At 36.1% G+C, this 17,444-nt stretch overlaps 1 protein-coding gene across 4 annotated transcripts; it reads right to left on the minus strand.

Moving 5' to 3' along the window:
* Positions 1–6,405: 6,405 nt before the first annotated feature.
* On the minus strand, positions 6,406–16,524 carry LOC114633055 (cytochrome P450 2C12, female-specific-like). 4 transcript variants are annotated; one of them, XM_028781679.1, is made up of 3 exons: positions 16,328–16,524; positions 14,571–14,733; positions 6,406–8,074 (listed from the first exon to the last, which is right to left on the minus strand). In XM_028781679.1, the coding sequence occupies exons 1-3, from the start codon at positions 16,493–16,495 to the stop codon at positions 8,061–8,063; spliced, it is 345 nt and encodes a 114-aa protein (XP_028637512.1). In that variant the 5' UTR covers positions 16,496–16,524; the 3' UTR covers positions 6,406–8,060. The 4 variants fall into 4 exon arrangements, with proteins under 4 accessions (XP_028637512.1, XP_028637511.1, XP_028637509.1 ...); XM_028781678.1 differs by having other exon boundaries at positions 6,406–8,077; XM_028781676.1 differs by lacking the exon at positions 6,406–8,074 and adding an exon at positions 8,678–8,781.
* Positions 16,525–17,444: the final 920 nt, after the last annotated feature.

The following is a 17,444-nucleotide window of genomic DNA, read 5'->3' on the forward strand; positions in this document are numbered from 1 at the left end:
GACCAAGGTTAGCTTTCTGTAATCTCAACAAAATTAACTACATCAATGTCAGGCAAAGCATAAATTAAAAATCCAATGTAAAGCAAAAGAGAAAAAAACCCCAAACTAGTAAATTGTGTCAGCACAATTTTGAGGTTAAAAATTAAACTTAGCTATGACTCCTTACAGTAGAGATTAGTGAACTAAAGTGAAATCAAAGAAATAATCAGATTTATAATAATGAAAAACACTTAAGATTGCTTAATCAAAGACATGAAAAATGTATGCACTTAAAAAAATTCTGGCCTGGTCTACAGAGTGAGTTCCAGGACAGCCCAGGCTACACAGAGAAACCCTGTCTCGGAAAAAAAAAAAAAACAAACAAAAAACAAAAACAAAAAAAAAAAAACAAAAACAAAACAAAACAAAAAGACAAAAAAACCCAAAACAAACAAAAAAATTCTGACACTAAGAAACAAAAACTTTATTAGTAGGTGGAAAATTGGTCATGCACAAGCATTGAAAATTAGAATCAGTTTAAAATAATGGAAATAATCCTCAAATTAATCTTACTAATCACTTCCATCTGTAATAAAGTTTCAAATGGGAAATAAAATCCATAGAGTCAAATGAAACTGTGGAGAAAATTCCAAAAATGTGGAAACCTACTACAGACTACAAAAACAAAAGCCTTGCAGTGTTGACACATAGATCACGACTTTGGTATCTAGATGTATACAAACAAAATTGCACTACACATGAAAAAAACCCTAAGAAAATTTTAAAAAAGATCTTTTACCTATTAATTTACATAATGTCTGTTGAAATTTTCAGGTGTTCTTTTCAAAGATAAATATAATATTACCATTTGAATTAGAAACCCCAGTATTAGAGATTTGCACACAAAATGAAGCCATGCTGTCAAAATCAAGTGCTCAGATATTCCCAGATAAATTACATAGGCAAGTTGGTGGTAGAAATAACACAAAGATACACAAATGATGAAGATCTGCATGTGGTTCTCATCCTTGTTAAATGAAGTTTGCTGAAACAGAAGTATGAAGTATGGAAGCAAACTACTCTTCAGGAAACATCTAAGAATTTATGCAAGTGCAAGAAGACAGAAGTAAAGTCTTGTACATTAAAAGCTGATTTTGATGACACTTTACTTAGTCACAGACAGAGGAAAATCTATAAAGACAGAAAACACTCTGTCATATTATTATAGTAACTTTTACTTACTAATAATGTGGTAGAGTTTCGGGAGCAGTTTTAGTGACTGTGGTATGTTTTGCAGAATGATAAAGCACTTTGAAACCAGATACCTGGTAAATGCACTAAATAATAGCACAGAGCATTCAAAATACACTCATTAACATCATATGTTAATTTTATCTCTGTTTTCAAAATGCAAAAACCTCTTAAAGTCATTGAGAGATTAAGTGCAATTCTTGCATAAATACCCACTGGCCTCTCTGTAGAAAGTATTAAAATATCTGGAAATTCAAATGGAAATTGAAATGATCCAGAATGGTCAAGCAGTCTGGCAAACACAAGAACACAGTACTGAAGTAGAGGAACTCACATTCTGAATACTGTTAAAGGTTTAAAGAATGAGTAAATGTGAATACTGGACTGCTAGCAAAGTACATAAAGAGACATAAAAGGAGAAGAACTGATTTTCTCCAGTGATCATGAATATTTATCATTGATTTGTATTTTAAGTGCAAATACCTCCAAAACTATAGGGATACTGTGTTTTTCCTAAAATACACAATGCCAAGATCTAATCCTGATAACATGCCCAACTAATTCCCATCTCTAAACCCACTGAGGCAAGTTCATTGAAGATTATACTCAAAGCTTTAATCTTTCACCTACACACTCTTACCAAGGTACACCTCTCCCTACAACATTCATTCCTTTCAAGATGCCTGTAGATCATACAAGTATGTCAAGATCAGTTTTAACCTGTAGCATATGCAAGTTATCTATACCTGGAAGATGATGGTATCCATGTTCATGTTAAGACAGAACAGTTTATAATGTATGACTAAATTGGAATTTCCTTCATCTTTCTGCCTTTTGTATTGCCTTTCTACTCACAGGATTGTTTTAAATTTTCTTCTTTTGTTTGTAATATAAAAACCAGAATCAATTAACAAATTCACTCTATTTATTCCATGCATACTCAAGCAAAATAAGAAATATACTAAATTGTTTTTCAAATGATACTGTCATGGTTTTAAACAGCACTGGAAATTAGTGAGTATTCAGTAAGCTATAAGGGACTTGATTAATATAGTAATTGTATAAATGTCTATAAACTCTTTACCTGCCTACTGTGAATTTTTAATTATAAATAATAATACCTTAAGGAACTGTAATGATCAGTGAGTATTCAATTTCATTTATTTTCCCCAAAAGATAACTCTTAATAAAACCATAACTTTTTAAAAAAATATTATGAAATCCTGGAAAATAAGCAGAACTGGAAATGAATTGCAAACCTATTGGGAAATGCAAGAATTTACTATATACTTACATTGTAATGAAGTAATTAAGATATACTTAGATCATACCACATAACTGATTTGCATTAATATATCAAAATGTGTATGGAATTCATCTTAAAGAGGTAGTTTGCTTTCATACATAATAATTCTTTATTCAAATAGAGAGGTTTGAGGTAGAAATTTCTGCCCAAATTAACAACAATCATAGTAAAATGCTAACACTCAAGTATCTTTTTAGTGCAAAGTATGTTTATTTCAGTTCTTAGATACCTCTAATAAACTCTAATCTCACATTTGAAATACCACATATGCAAACTACTTATACTTTTCAGATAAAAGAAGAAGTTAAGATGGTTGGGTAACTTGATTTGCAGAAGAAATTAAGGATCTGAAGATTTTATTACCAGGCAGGTTTTTACAGAAAAAAAAAAGTCATGCCTTAACATAAATCATATATCAAAAGTCTTTTGAGGTTTCTCACTGAGTCATTCTTTATGCAGTTTTCATGAAAGGCCAACTCAGCTTAAGAAAATCTGGGAAAATATTTATGATCCACGTAGAATGAAATCATTCACCTTGTTACTTCTTCCTTTTACCCTGTCAACTAAGAATTTAGATGATGCACTAAACCCCCAAAGTAACTGTTTCCTAGTAGCTTTCTTTGCCACACATGTTCTTGCTCCTTTAAGAGAATAGTCTTTCTATACTAATATATTTTTTCCTGGTAATATGATGAAGATGTGTGTAATTGTTGAAAAGAGGACAGCAAATTTACCTAGGAGAAAGATGTCTTATGATAGACTTGTTCTCAGAAAGAAAGGATCACAGCTTCACCTGTAGCCAGGGATAGCTCACAATCCTTGTGTTCTCATTCAGGGTTTTTTCATCAGATTAAGAAAATCCTGAGTTTAATACTCAAAATGATTCTCAAACATTATGGAGCAGATGACAATGCAGGGGGCACAGCCCAGGATGAAGGTGTACACTGAGTGAGCCTGAAGAATTGGAAATAATGGTAAAATATCATCAAAATATATATAGAAGATGACACTTTGCCCTTTTCAGTATTTTAAAATGGTATAGAAGTTTTAAGTAACATTTATGCTAAGGGGACTGTATGGTTTGGCAATGCATTTGAACATTAACATAAGACCTATATGTCTCATAAGAAAAATACTTTAAATAGGATAGTAACAACATCATTCATACAGCCATACCTAGATGAAGTAAATATCAAATTCTAAACCTGCACTTACTATTGGTTTTCCTGTTTGTCCACAAGGCACTATGCTTTCTCTTGAACATGATCCTTGCTGATCCAATTCTCCACCTAAATTCTACAGGGTTATGAGTACAAAATGCCTGCTATCTTTCCATCTATTTCCATTTCTAAATGCAATGCCTAAAAATATAAGAACAGCCAATAGAGAGTATATCCCAAAGCCAAAAGGAGGAGGAGGAGGAGGAGGAGGAGGAGGAGGAGGAGGAGGAGGAGGAGGAGGAGGAGGAGAAGGAGAAGGAGAAGGAGAAGGAGAAGGAGAAGGAGAAGGAGAAGGAGAAGGAGAAGGAGAAGGAGAAGGAGAAGGAGAAGAAGAAGAAGAAGAAGAAGAAGAAGAAGAAGAAGAAGAAGAAGAAGAAGAAGAAGAAGAAGAAGAAGAAGAAGAAAAGCCGCCGCCTGGTGGCAACCACAGAATCTCATAATGTGCTGCAGGAGCAACCATGGTCTCTGCTTTCCACCCTCAGGCTCACTACAAATCCTGCTCAGCACAGAGACCTGGACTGGATCATGGAGATGCATCTTACTGACACAGCTGTAATTTGGGGCAGAAATTTTGTAGTACAGCTAGAGTCCAACATGTTCCTATTTGGGATGTTATTGACTTATCAAACCTTGTTTAATCTCTCTTCTAAATACATTTTGCTAAATAGTAAGTGAAATAAGAACTTCTTTTACCTTGTTCTTCATGCATTGCCTATAAGAGATTTTTACCTTAATTTTCTTGAGTTGTGGGTGATCAAATATTGCTGATAAATATGAGCAATAAAAAATGTTTACAATATCAATGTTTCTTGAAAATACTTTAATCTTAAAATTATTTCATTTTTGAGATTTACAGTATCATTATCTCCTTTTTCTTTCCTTTCCTCATCTTAAACTTCTCATATTTTTAATTTGTTTTCTTCCATTTCCATGACCTGTTTTCCCCTTAATGGTTGTTGCATACATGTTTGTATACATATATATGTTACTAAAGATACAAATACAGCATGACGAATCTATACAATGTTGACTGTTTGCACATTTTTAGGGTCAACCATTTGAAACTGGATAACCGGTTGTACTCTTTCTTCGTGAAAACTTTTTCTTCACCTCCCAGGTTTCCTTAGTTTCTTGAAGTGCTTCACATAGAGTTGAGCATTTTACTTCCCATGCAAGTGTGTCCATTGCTACTGTCCTCTACATTAAGTTTAGAGAGAAGTTTTGTTGAAACAATGGATTTAGCATCTGCCTTTCCTAGAAGATAAAATCACTTTAGTAAACTTTAAAATGAGTGAAAATTCTTCAAAAGTCTTTATTCTCAGGTTAGTGTTCATGGAGGAATTTATGTTTTATTTATATTTGTTTTTCTTCCTGTGTAGTTCTTGATGGCTTCAAACTCATTTCTTTTATTCTGTTTCCTCCTATGACTAAAAATATGTTCACACATTACGTTTTGTATGTTAAAGTTTAAAGTGGTTCTGGTAAAACAAGCACTTTTACTCACATTCTGCATAATGAATCCTTACAACTCCATAGCTTATATTTGGAGCTACATAACTAAAGCAATAACTCTCTTACATTAGTTACAAAGTTTTAAGTAAGAAGATATATGGAGTTATAATATAGAGAAAACTGCAGGGCTTCTACTACTGTGGAAACAAATAGTGGAAGATGAAAATTACTGTATTTTTCTATCTGCAGCAGTTTAACAGAAGGACTGCCAGTGTCTAACAGCTCATAGCTGAACAAACTCAAGATTCAGTGTGATTAACTCATGGTTGCTGATACTTCTGGCTTTACCATAGCTTCTCAAAGTAATCAGATTTTCCCTGTCTCACTATTTCAGAAGGGAGCCTAGCCTACCATAGCTGAGCAAAAGATAGTTTTTAAAGCTCCAGCTGCATATGTAGTAGAGGTAGTCTTGTCAGGCATCAATGGGAGGAGAAGACCTTTGTCCTGTTAAGGCTCCATGCCCTAGTGGAGGCAAGTGACAGGGCAGGGAGGAGGGAGTGGAGGAGTGGGTGGATGTGTACCCTCATAGAATCACAGGGAGGAGGGATAAGACCATCTCTTTGATACATCCCTTTGATAGCCTTTGATACATCTCCAGATAAGTTTCTATTGTTTTTCTTTAAGGATTAAAAACAGTTGCTGTACAATAATGAATATTTTAATGCAATCTATTACTATAGGCAAAATACAGCATGAGTTTTATAGATATTAAAATATTCCTATAAAATGACTAAGGTTTGCAGAACTGAATGGCTGGGGACAGTTATCAAAGGGGCTTGATTACCTGAAAATTGACAAGTATTATTTCATTGGTAATGGCATTGTTCAATTAAAGACTCCTTCTGTAAAGCTATTATCACATTCCTGAGGTGCTTCTGTCAGTTTTCCTTTTCCTTCTTTATGTGTGTTCAATTTCTTTCTGAGGAAATATTATTCCCACTTATGAATGAATAACTGGGTTTTGTAGATTCATAATGTTGACAAAACCAGAGACTGAAGATGGTACAGGAGAACTTGAGCCTCACCTCTTTCCCTGCACAGAAACATTACCTTCACTTATATCCACTACAATTACTGACTTTGCTCCATGATTCAATACCTACCTAAAAAGGCATTAAAAAATTAACAAGGATCTGGTCAATATTGTCATCACTTTTTTATTGCATGGAGTATAGAAATGTTTGCTTTTATAATCTGTAGAATTTCAGTGACCCAGACTCTTTGTAGTCTACAACACAGTAAGCAGTACTTTCTGGATGATACACATTGCTCTTTATTCACTCAAATTCACACACTTTATTTTCAATAAATGCATTATGTATATTTCTTTAACAACAGCACCATTTTACACATGAAAACAATGGTTGTTCTTCTCAGTTTATCTTTGTTTCCAGTGGCTGCTGTACACCAATAATGCAAGAAATAAATCCCTGCAAGAGGTGGTTCCTTTATAATGATTTTGTTAATTCTTTGAATTTTATACAACACATTTTGATCACATTCATACCTGCTTTGACTTCTCACATATCAACCCTTCATTTGAGAACCGCCAACTTTCCATTCTCATTTTTTTAACCCGTCAAGATCAATACATATTCTTGAGTATGTAGTGTTTTATCTAATAAAGGATATACCTTTAAAGAAAACCAATTATACTATTTCTGGAAGCTATCAATTACCAGGAGCTCCTCAGCTAGTGGTGACAGAGTGCAATCACCCTCATTGTACACATACTTGCTCTCATTTTGTCTAACTTTAACGACATTTGCCTTGTACTTTCTGTCAAAATTATGAGTTCATATATGCTATTGTCTCTTTTTTTCTGATAACATTATTTCCTTGAAGTCCTCCATCACCTTTGGTTCTTGTAATCATTTTGGCCTCCCATTTTGCAGTAATTCCTGCATGTTGGAAAGTGAGGATGTGAAAAAAAAGTCCCACTCAGAACTAAAAACTCTGCGATTTCTTAGTCTTTTTAACTGGAATGGTTGTGAGTCACTGAGTTGTCATTCAATGTTTGTTGTTGTTGTTTGTTTGTTTGTTTAAATAAAATTAATTTGTTTCTTTAGGCATCTGTTAAGTACTATGTTTTGTAAAAATAGTAGTAACTGGCTCTTTCACAGTATCTATGGATCTTGCCACTAGAAATAGTTCTAGGTATGAGTCCTAACCTGTATATAGGTATAGGGCCTTAAATCCACTAGGAAAGTGGTTGGCTACACCCAGAATACTCAAGTTATTATAACAGTGGTCTTGTTTTGTCAGGTTTGTTGAAAATGGGGCTCTTAAAACTCATGTATAATATTGATTTTTTTTTTTTGGTGTATGTTGTCTTTCTTCATTAATGATTCATATATATGTGTGTGTGTGTGTGTGTGTGTATGTGTGTGTGTACTTCTTAAGATATAACACCAACTGCTGTCGGGCACTGCTCGTGCCTAGGGATCGCAGGCTGGCGTGCCTGCACGAGCAGAAGTGCAACAAGACCCGGAAGAGCGGCTGATGGAACCGTCGTAGGGTACCAAGGTCAGTGGCTGGCGTCCGCTCCAGGCCTGGCCCATGGGGGGCCGGCGGACAGACTCTGAGGTTGGGGGCGTGGAAGGCGCCGGCCGAGCCAGCCCAGAGCCTTCGGCAGCCGGCGGGACAGCGGGGCTCCTGCTCCACGGCAGCCTTCGGCGGAGTGGGACCTCCGTCCCAGTCTCCAAAAGCGAGAGAGTGTTATCGGCTCTTTTAGTTCTCTCTTTCCGGGGGTAGCTCATGAGAGCCCATGGAAGAAAAGTGTTTCAGCTCTCTCAGTTCGCTCTTACTGCTGAGAAGAGAGGGGAGAGGAGAGTTGTCCTTTGAAATGTGAGACTGGCGAGGGATCACAAAAGCACTCCGACAGCAGGAGATCTTACACTACACAGCAAACTGCAAATTTTGTATTATATCATTTTTTAATGTATGTTTCTCCACGGGCCATTTACTATTTGCTAACCAATTTGTGAACTGTTCCCTGGAGAAGACTCTCCTACTCGCAGCACTCCTTAGTTTCATATAGATCTTTTTTCTTTGTTTGCTTAAATTATTTCATTTATTTATAGTACTGTTATTGTCCCCAAGCCTGGTCACCCCCCACAGTTTCTCATCCAATTCTATCTTACTCTTGCTTCCAAAAGTATTCTTTCCAGCCACCAGGCCTCCCCCATCCCTGGAGCCTTAAGTCTCTGGAGAATTAGGCTTATCTGGTCACACTGAGGCCAGACCAGGCAGTCCTCTGCTATATACATGTCAGGAGACTTGGACCAACCCGAGTTTGTTGTCTGGTTGTAACTTAATCACTGGAAGCTCTCAGGGTTCAGAGCTCTTTGAGAATGCTAGTCTTCTTAAGGGATCATCCTCCTCTTCAGCTTCTTCAGTCCTTCAACCAGAGGTGTTCTAAACTTCAGTTCAATGGTTGGCTGTAAGTATCTGCATTAGTTGCAGTCAACTGCTGGAATGGCCTCACAGATGACAGCCATGCTAGGCTCCTGTCTATAAGCACATCATAGGCTAAGTAATAGTGTTAGGCTGTGGTGCTTTCCACCCTGACAAGATAGATCTCAAGTTGGACAGATCACTGGATCACCTTTTTTTCAGTCTCTTTGCCAAGTTCATACCTGTCATTCTTTAGACAAGAAAAATTCTGGGTCAGAAATTTTGGCTGTGGATTTGTAGCTGTCCCTCCACTTGAGGCCCTGTCTATCTACTGGAAGTGAACTCTTTTAAGTTCCTCTGGCAACTGCTGGATATTTTTGCTAAGGAAACCCCCACTGAGACCTGAGAGTCTCTTACCTCCCAGGGCTCTGGTACTTAGTAAAAGAACACAACTTCCCATTCCCTGGGGCTTTGTATTTCTATTCATTCTCCATGCCCTCTGGACTTCTCCCCAGTTCCCACCCCCATACCTGCTCTTGTTCCCCTTTGTCAACTTCCTCTTCTCTCTTTCAACAAGGTACCTGGCTCCCTCTGCCTCCCTTGATTATTTTGTTCCCAATTCTACAGAGAATTTAAGCATCCTCACTTGGATATATTTTAATGTCTTAAGTTTTGTAGGTTATATCCTAGGGATTCTGTAGTTTTTGGCTAATACTCACTTATCAGTGAGTACATACCATGTATATCCTTTTAAGTCTGAGTTACCTCAATCAGAATGATATTTTCTAGTTCCATCCATTTGCCTAAAATATTCATAATCTTGTTTAAAATAGCTGAATGGCATCTATTCTTTGAGTGAGGAATAGCTAAGTTGTTTCCAGCTTCTAGCTATTATAAATAAGGCTACTTTGAACAAAGCAGAGCATGTGTCCTTGTAGTATGATCCCAGATATTTTGGGTATATGCCCAGAAGTGGTATAGGGCCTCTTCATTTAGAACTATTTCCAAATTCTGAGGAACACCCAGATTGATTTTTCAGAGTGGTTCTACCAGTTTGCATTGAAACCAAAAATTATGGAATGTTCCTCTTTCTCCATTTCCTTGCAACCATGTGCTGTAACTTGAGTTTATGATTTTAGCCACTCTGAGTGCTATAAAGTGAAATTTCATGACTGTTTTGGTTTGCATTTCCGTAATGACTAAGGATTTTGAGCACGTCTTTAAGTGTCTCTTAGCTATTCAAGAATAAACTGTTGTAAATTCTTTGTTTAGCTCTGTACCTCATTTTTTAGTTGGGTTATGAAGTCTAACTTTTAAAATTTGTATAATTTGGATATTAGCCCTCTGTCAGATGTAGGGTTAAGGAAGATATTTTACCAATCTGTGTGTTGCCAATTTGTCCTATTCAAGGTGTCTTTTGCCTTACAGAAGCTTTACAATTTCCTGAGGTCCCATTTATCCCTTGTTGATCTTAGAACCAGAGTTTCCAGTATTCTGTGTAGGTAATTTTCCTATGCCAATGAGCTTGAGGCTCCTTCACACTTGCTCTTCTTTTAGATCCAGTATATCTGGGTTTATGTTGAGGTACTTGGTCTTCTCAGACTTGAGCTTTGTGCAAAGAGATAAATATGTATCTATTGTCATTATTCTACATACGAACAAACAGTTAGAACAACACCATTTTTTGAAGATGCTTTCTTTTTTTCCACTGTAAGGTTTTGGCTTCTTTGCCAAAGATCAAGTGTACATACATTAGATATGCGAGTTTATTTGTAGATTCTTGATTCTATTCTCTTGATTGACCTGTCTATCTTTGTACTAATATCAAGTGATCTTTATCACTATTGTTTTGTAGTTCAGCTAGAAGTGAGGGAAGTTGATTCCCCTGGAAGGGTTTTTGTTCTTGAGTTTATTTTGGATATCCTGGATTCTTTATTTTTCCATATTAAGAATTTCTCTTTTCAAGTAGGTGAAGAATTGTGTTGGCATTTTTATGGTGATTTCATTGAATCTGTAGATTGCTTTAGTGAGGATCATCATTTTTGCTATATTTATGCTACCAATTCAGGACCATGAGAGCTCTTTCCATATTCTGTGTTCTTCTTCAATTTCTTTTTTCAGTGCTCTGAAGTTCTTATCATACAGATCATTCACTTGTTTGGTATCAGTTGCAGCAAGATATTTTATATTATTTATGGTTATTGTAAAGGATGTTGTTTCTCTGATTTCTCTCTTATCCTGTTTATCATTTGTATAAAGGAAGGCAACTTGTTTGTTTTAGTTAATTTTATATTTAGTCATGTTGCTGAAGTTGTTTGCAAATTGTAGGAGTTCTCTGGTGAAATTTTGGGGGTCTATTATGTATGCTAACATATCTGCAAATAATAATACTTTGACTTTTTTCCTTTCCAATATGTATTCTTTTGGTCTCCTTCCTTGTCCAATTGCTCTAGCTAAAACTTGATGTGGTAGTTGGGAAATAAGAGAGTTTCTCTTGTCCCTGATTTAGTGGGATTGCTTGTAGTCACTCTCCATTTAATTTGGTGTTGGCTGCTGTTTTGTTATATATTCCTTTTATTATATTTATCTATGGGCCATGAATTCCAGATCTCTCCAAGACTTGTCACCTGACAGAGTTTGTATATTCTCAAAGGTTTTTCCTGAATCTAATGAAATGATCATGTGACATTTTCCTTGAGTTTATTTATGTAGTTTCTCAAGTTTATGGATTTACTTTTGTATATTGACATACACCTCCATTCTTTGGAGGAGGCCTCCTTGGTCATGGTGAATAATGGCTTTAATGAGCTATTAGATTCAATTTGTGAGAACTGAGTATTTTTGCATATTGAATATAGTACTCAAAGTTCTATCTAAAGCAATGAGACTACAAAAGCAGAACAAGAGAATACATATTGGCAAAGGAGAAGTGACAATACCATTATTTTCAGATGTTAAAATAGCATACATGAGCAACCCCAAAAATTCAACCAATAAATTTCTACATCTGATAAATAACTTCAGCAATGTGGATCAATATAGAATTAAGTCAAAAAAATCAGTAGCCATATTCAACTAATGTTAAGCAGGCTGAGAAAAAAAATAGGGTAACAATATACTTCCCAATAGTCAAAAATAATATAAACTTTTTTGATGTAGCTCTAACCAAACAAGTGAAAGGTCTATATAACAGAAATGTCAAATGTCTCAAGAAAGAAATCAAAGAAAACCACAGAAAATGAGAAAATCTCCCATGCTCATGGATATGTATGATTAACATAGTAAAAATGGCCAGCCTACTGAAGGCAATCTACAGATTCAATACAATTCCCATCAATATTCCAACTCATTTCTTTACAAACATGGAAAGAGAAATTTTCAATTTCGTATGAAAAAAAAAACGAGAATAGCAAAAACAACTCTTAACAATAAAATAACTTCTGGGAGAATCAAAATGTCTTATCTCAAACTCTACTACACAGCAACAATGATAAAACCAGCAGCATACTGGTAAAAGACAGGTCAATAAACTGAGTAGAACTGAAGACCCAGTAATAAACCCATACTTGATCTTTGACAAAGATGACAAAAATATAAAATGAAAAAAAGAAAGCATTTTCAATAGATGGTGCTGATTTACCTGACAGTCAGTATGTAGAAAACTGAAAATAGAAACTTATTTGTCACCTTGCACAAATCTCATGTTTAAGTGGATTAAGGACCTCGACATAAAATTAGATATTTTCAATCTAATAGATGAGAAAGTGCGAAAGTGCATTGAAATCATTGGCATGTGGTTGGGGGTAAGGTAGGGTGGATTTCCTAAACAGAATTCCAATGGCTCAGGCTCTAACATCAACAATTGACAAATGAAACCTCATGAAACTTAACATCTTCTGTAAGGAAAAGGACATATTCAATACGGCAAATCAGCAACTTACAGATTTGGAAAATGTCTTTACTGACCCCATATCTAATAGAGGGCCAATATCCAAAATATACAAGGAACACAAGAAGCTACCCAACAAATCACCAAATAACCCAATAAAAAGTGGGTTATGGAACTAAACAGAGAATACACAACAGAGGAGTTTTGAATGGTTGAGAAGCACATAAAGGATAAGTTCAAAGTACTTACTGGTCAGGGAAATGCAAATCAAAATGACTCGGGGATTCCACCTTATTGCAATCAGAAAGGCTAATATCAAATCTCAAGTGATAGCACATGTTGGTGAGGATGTGGAGAAGAGGAGCCCTCCTATATTGCTGAAGGGATTGTAAACTGGTACAACCACTCTCGAAATTAATCTGGACGTTTCTCAGAAAATTGGAAATAGATCTACCTGAAGACCCAGCTACACTTCTCTTGGATGTATATCTAAAAGATACCCTACCATACCATAAGGTCAAATGCTCTACTATGTTTATAGTGGACTTATTGGTGATAGCAAGAATCAGAAAAATCCCAGCTGTTGCAAAAAGAAAAAATGGATACAGAATATGTGGTTCATTTACAGAATGGAATACTACTCTATTCCATTCTATTAAGAACAAGAACATCATGAGTTTTGCAGGCACATTGACAGAAATAGAGAACACCGTCCTGAGTGAGGTAACTCAGATGCAGAAGGACATGAATATTATGTAGTCACTCATAAGTTGGTGTTAGCCAAAAAAGTACAGAATACCTTGAATACAATCCATATAACTCAAGAAGGTTAACAAGAGGAAACGTTTGAGGGAGGATGCTTCAATCCCACTTGGGAGGAAGAAACCAATCAGAAGAACCAGTGGGAGGGATGGATCTCAGTGAAAGATAGTAGGGGTATGGGAAACTGCAAACGTGATCAGGTTTGTGGGGGACACAGGAGAGAAGCTCTCAGGGCAGCAAATATATTACTTTGAGAGGTGGGAGTTAACAGGATCTTCTAGAATGTACCAAAGACCTTGGAGACGAGAGAGTCTCAGGACTCAAAAGGTGTGACCTTAGATGAAATGCTGAACTTTGGGGAGAATGAACTTATAATGTTAACCTCCAGGAGAAACACATGACTTCAAGTGGAGGGAAGGGTTTGCCATCCCATAGTCAAAACTCTGACCCAAAATTGTTCCTGTCTAAGAGACCTGCAAGAAAAAAAAAGGACATTAGAGTGACTGAAACATGGTCTAGTGACTAGTGCAACTTATGATCCATCTCAAGGGGATCTTCAAAGCCAAACACTATTATTGATTTTATGGTGTTCTTACAGATAGAATACTGGCATGGCTGTCATCTGAGAGGCCCAGCATATAGCTGACAAAGAGATGCAGATATTTACACCCAACAATTTGACTGAAGTCCAGGACTCCTGTAGTTGAATTAGGGAAAAGTGTGGAGAAGATGTGGAGGAGAGTGACCCCATTGATAGACCACTATACTCAAATATCAGAGACTCTTGAGATCTCTCAGACAGTGGACCACCAATCAGGCAGCATACACAAGCTGTTCCAAGTCCCTGAACATGTATACATCAAAGGACTGACAGATTGGACCTCTGTGGGAGAAAAGGCATGTAACCCTCTGGAGACTTGAAGACCCAGGGATTGGGGAGGCCTGTTGGAGTACAGGGGGCAGAGGATATCCTCTGTGAGACATGAAGAATGAGGAATAGGATGAGTAATTGTAGGCAGTCAGACTACTATTTGTAAAAGAGAATAAATTAAAGTAATAAAAAAAAGAGAAAGAAAAATTGGACCAGACACTGAAAATCCCAGAAATAGGAAGAGAAAACAGGTGGCAGCCATAGAAAAGTCCCAATCTATTCCTGAAAAGAAGGCATACTTTCCACCTTCAGGGCACTCTAGAAACTGCACAAAATACAGATAAGCACACACACAGACAGACACATACACTCACACACACTTACCGTGGCCTTTAGAAACCTTATCAAAAATTGGGAACCTTCCTCTTTCAGAGAAATCTTCCCCATGATCAATGAGGGCTTCTTTCACTGCCTTATAGCCATGCAATACCACAGTAGGTTGTGAGCCGAAATACACTGTGAACACTGGGCCATAGGTTTTAGAAAACTGGAAAGAAGTAGCAAGCATAAATATTAGTGAAAAATTTTCATTGTATTTTTCATATAGAGTCAATCTATTAAGCCTGATGATAGCATTGTGTTATAATATTTTTATTCAGAAAAACACAGTTTAAAGTCTGTATAAGTAGTTAAATTATGATGATTATTGTATATGAATCGTCTACAGTGTAACAACAATCTCACAAAATGTTGACACACTAAAGCCAGAGAATTATCACACTAAGATATTAATCATACAACACGAAGAAACTGTAGTAAAATATTCACATTTATTTCCATCATTCTATTACAATGAAGTAGACTCCAAATTAACACTCTGCTTATTCATAATTAGATACTTGAGGATGACTTTCATGGTACTTTCATACTGAAATTGACTTCAATAGTCAGATTAATGCTGCAGAACCAGCTGGGAAAAACTTCCAATTACAACTAGAGAGCCTAGTGATGAAGAGTAGAAATCTACAACCTTAGATTACCACAAATTCTTGACTTCCATTCTCATCAATTGTTACAAATATACATAGGGTGGGCATCATACAAAGTGTGCCATAGCATATAGGATCTCAGAGAAATCCCATTCTCATTAATCAGCATTCTAGGGTCAAGTAACAGACTATGAATGGAATAAAAATTGACTGGGAAAAGACCACATATGCTACCACACATTGATTATGGCTTTATTTCCTGTATGAGATCTTGTACCCGGGATTTACTTCAAGTCAGACACCAGTAAATTCTTCACAGTATAGCACTGATATCAAATCCAAGAACAATTCACTATAAAATTCTGAGTCATGTAATGAAATAGTCCTTACTCTTAATTTCATTCAAAATAATAGAAAATGATTATGAAAATAATATTTCAAGAAGACGAAGACAAAGTTTTGAATGAGAGTCCCAACAAGCAGAGGACTCTGACAGGTGCACATACTTATACCCAAATCAATGGACTGATGACAGGGATCCCAGTGGTTAAATTAGGGAAAGTCTGGAGGAAGCTGAGGTGGGTGACCCCATATGAAAAACTGCAGCCTCAACTAACTACGACCCCATTGATATCTCAGACTCTGAAGCACCAACCAGATAGCATACACACGCTGGTTCAGGGGCACTGACACATATGCAGCAGAGGAATGCCTGGCTTAGCCTCAATATAAAAAGAAGCACTTAACCCTTGAGATACTTGAGGCTACAAAGATTCGGGACAACTGGCATGGGAGGTACTCTCTCCCTCCCCCCTCTCTCTCTTTCTCTCTCTTGATCTCTGTTTTGCTCTTGCTCTCTCTCTCTCTGTATGTATACACAAACACACACACACATCACACACACATGTACACACACACACACATACACACACACACACTCCTGTTTTCCAGGTTCTTGAATTTGAAACCTGGAACATCACTTATTTCCTAACCAGAATTAGAGGAAAAATAAAAGAAAAAAACATAAAACTTTACAGTCTTTGACTTGATACTCATTTTGACAGTATTTTTTCCAGTAATATAAGTTCATTGAAAGCAGCATGATTTATGTCTCCCTTCGCAGTATACCTGAAGAACATATGGCATACTCACATGGGCTAAGGATTGGGAGGTGTCATTCAAATCAATCTGGAGAAAATTGCCAATAATTGGCAGAGGAGTTGGGCCAGGAGGGAGCTTTCCTCTTCCAGAGCTCTGTCTCCACAATGAGAGGAGAAGAAGAAATGCAAGACTGAGTACCAAGACCACAACTGGATTCATGGAGATCCTTCTTACTGGCACAGGAGTGATCAGGCAGTCCAGAGATTTTATAATGCATCCCCAGAATCAAGATTTTGTGATTGATCAACTTTGTACAATCAACTAGTCACTCTATAACTCTATTCCAAATGGACTTTGTCTCAATGAAAAGGCAAAATAAGCTCTTTAACCTTGTCATTCTTGTAGGTTGTTTGTAAGAGATTATGTCTTAATTTTATTGAGTTGTAACACACATTGCTAATAAATACAATATTTCTAGATTTGAAATATACTTGAGATATTTTTAAAAATGTGTTTATTAATGTAATTGTACTGAAATTCTGTCAGTTTCCTATATCCTTTTTTATGCAAAATATTTAATATTTCCAATTCTTTAGTTTCTCTGTAAACCATGGCTCTTCTCTTTACCAGTTCTCTCTCTCTCTCTCTCTCTCTCTCTCTCTCTCTCTGTATATGTGTATATGTGTGTGTACATATATATCTATATGTATACGGATATATACCATATTGCTTATGTATACATAAACAGTATGCATATGGTTTATATATATAGTAGAAATATAAAAATGTGCATAAATAAACACACACATACATATATCTGTGTGTGTGTGTACATATGTACATATAAATGTACATATACAATATTGCTAATTTATATATATATACATATACATATATGTATATATACTGTATGCATAGTTTATATGTATAGTAAAGATGTAAATATGTGTATATATAATATATAGATGCTATCTCCTATGTCTGAGTAATATTAATTATAAATATGTATTTTTTCAGATTAGTGATGTCAATCTCTAGCTGTTTGATGTTCTTGTCAGTGGCCCTTCAAAGATCTGAGTAGTGTAAGTACGGAGGCCAGCATCTGGATTAGAACTTCTAACAGCAGACATCACGGGTGATTCATTTTTACCTGGAAAGGAAAAAGAAG

The sequence above is a fragment of the Grammomys surdaster genome, unplaced genomic scaffold (genome assembly GCF_004785775.1).
Source record: "Grammomys surdaster isolate TR1022 unplaced genomic scaffold, NIH_TR_1.0 513, whole genome shotgun sequence".
Taxonomy (NCBI): Eukaryota; Metazoa; Chordata; class Mammalia; order Rodentia; family Muridae; genus Grammomys; species Grammomys surdaster.

Coding starts and splice junctions, on each gene's coding strand:
- LOC114633055 (XM_028781676.1), bottom strand. CDS start 16,495: ATGAATCCAGTTGTGGTCTTGGTACTCAGTCTTGCATTTCTTCTTCTC. Junction 14,734..16,327: donor CCTCCCAATCCTTAGCCCAT/GTGAGTATGCCA, acceptor ACTTCTTTCCAG/TTTTCTAAAACCTATGGCCC. Junction 8,782..14,570: donor TAAGGTTTCTAAAGGCCACG/GTAAGTGTGTGT, acceptor ATGTGCTTATAG/ACAGGAGCCTAGCATGGCTG.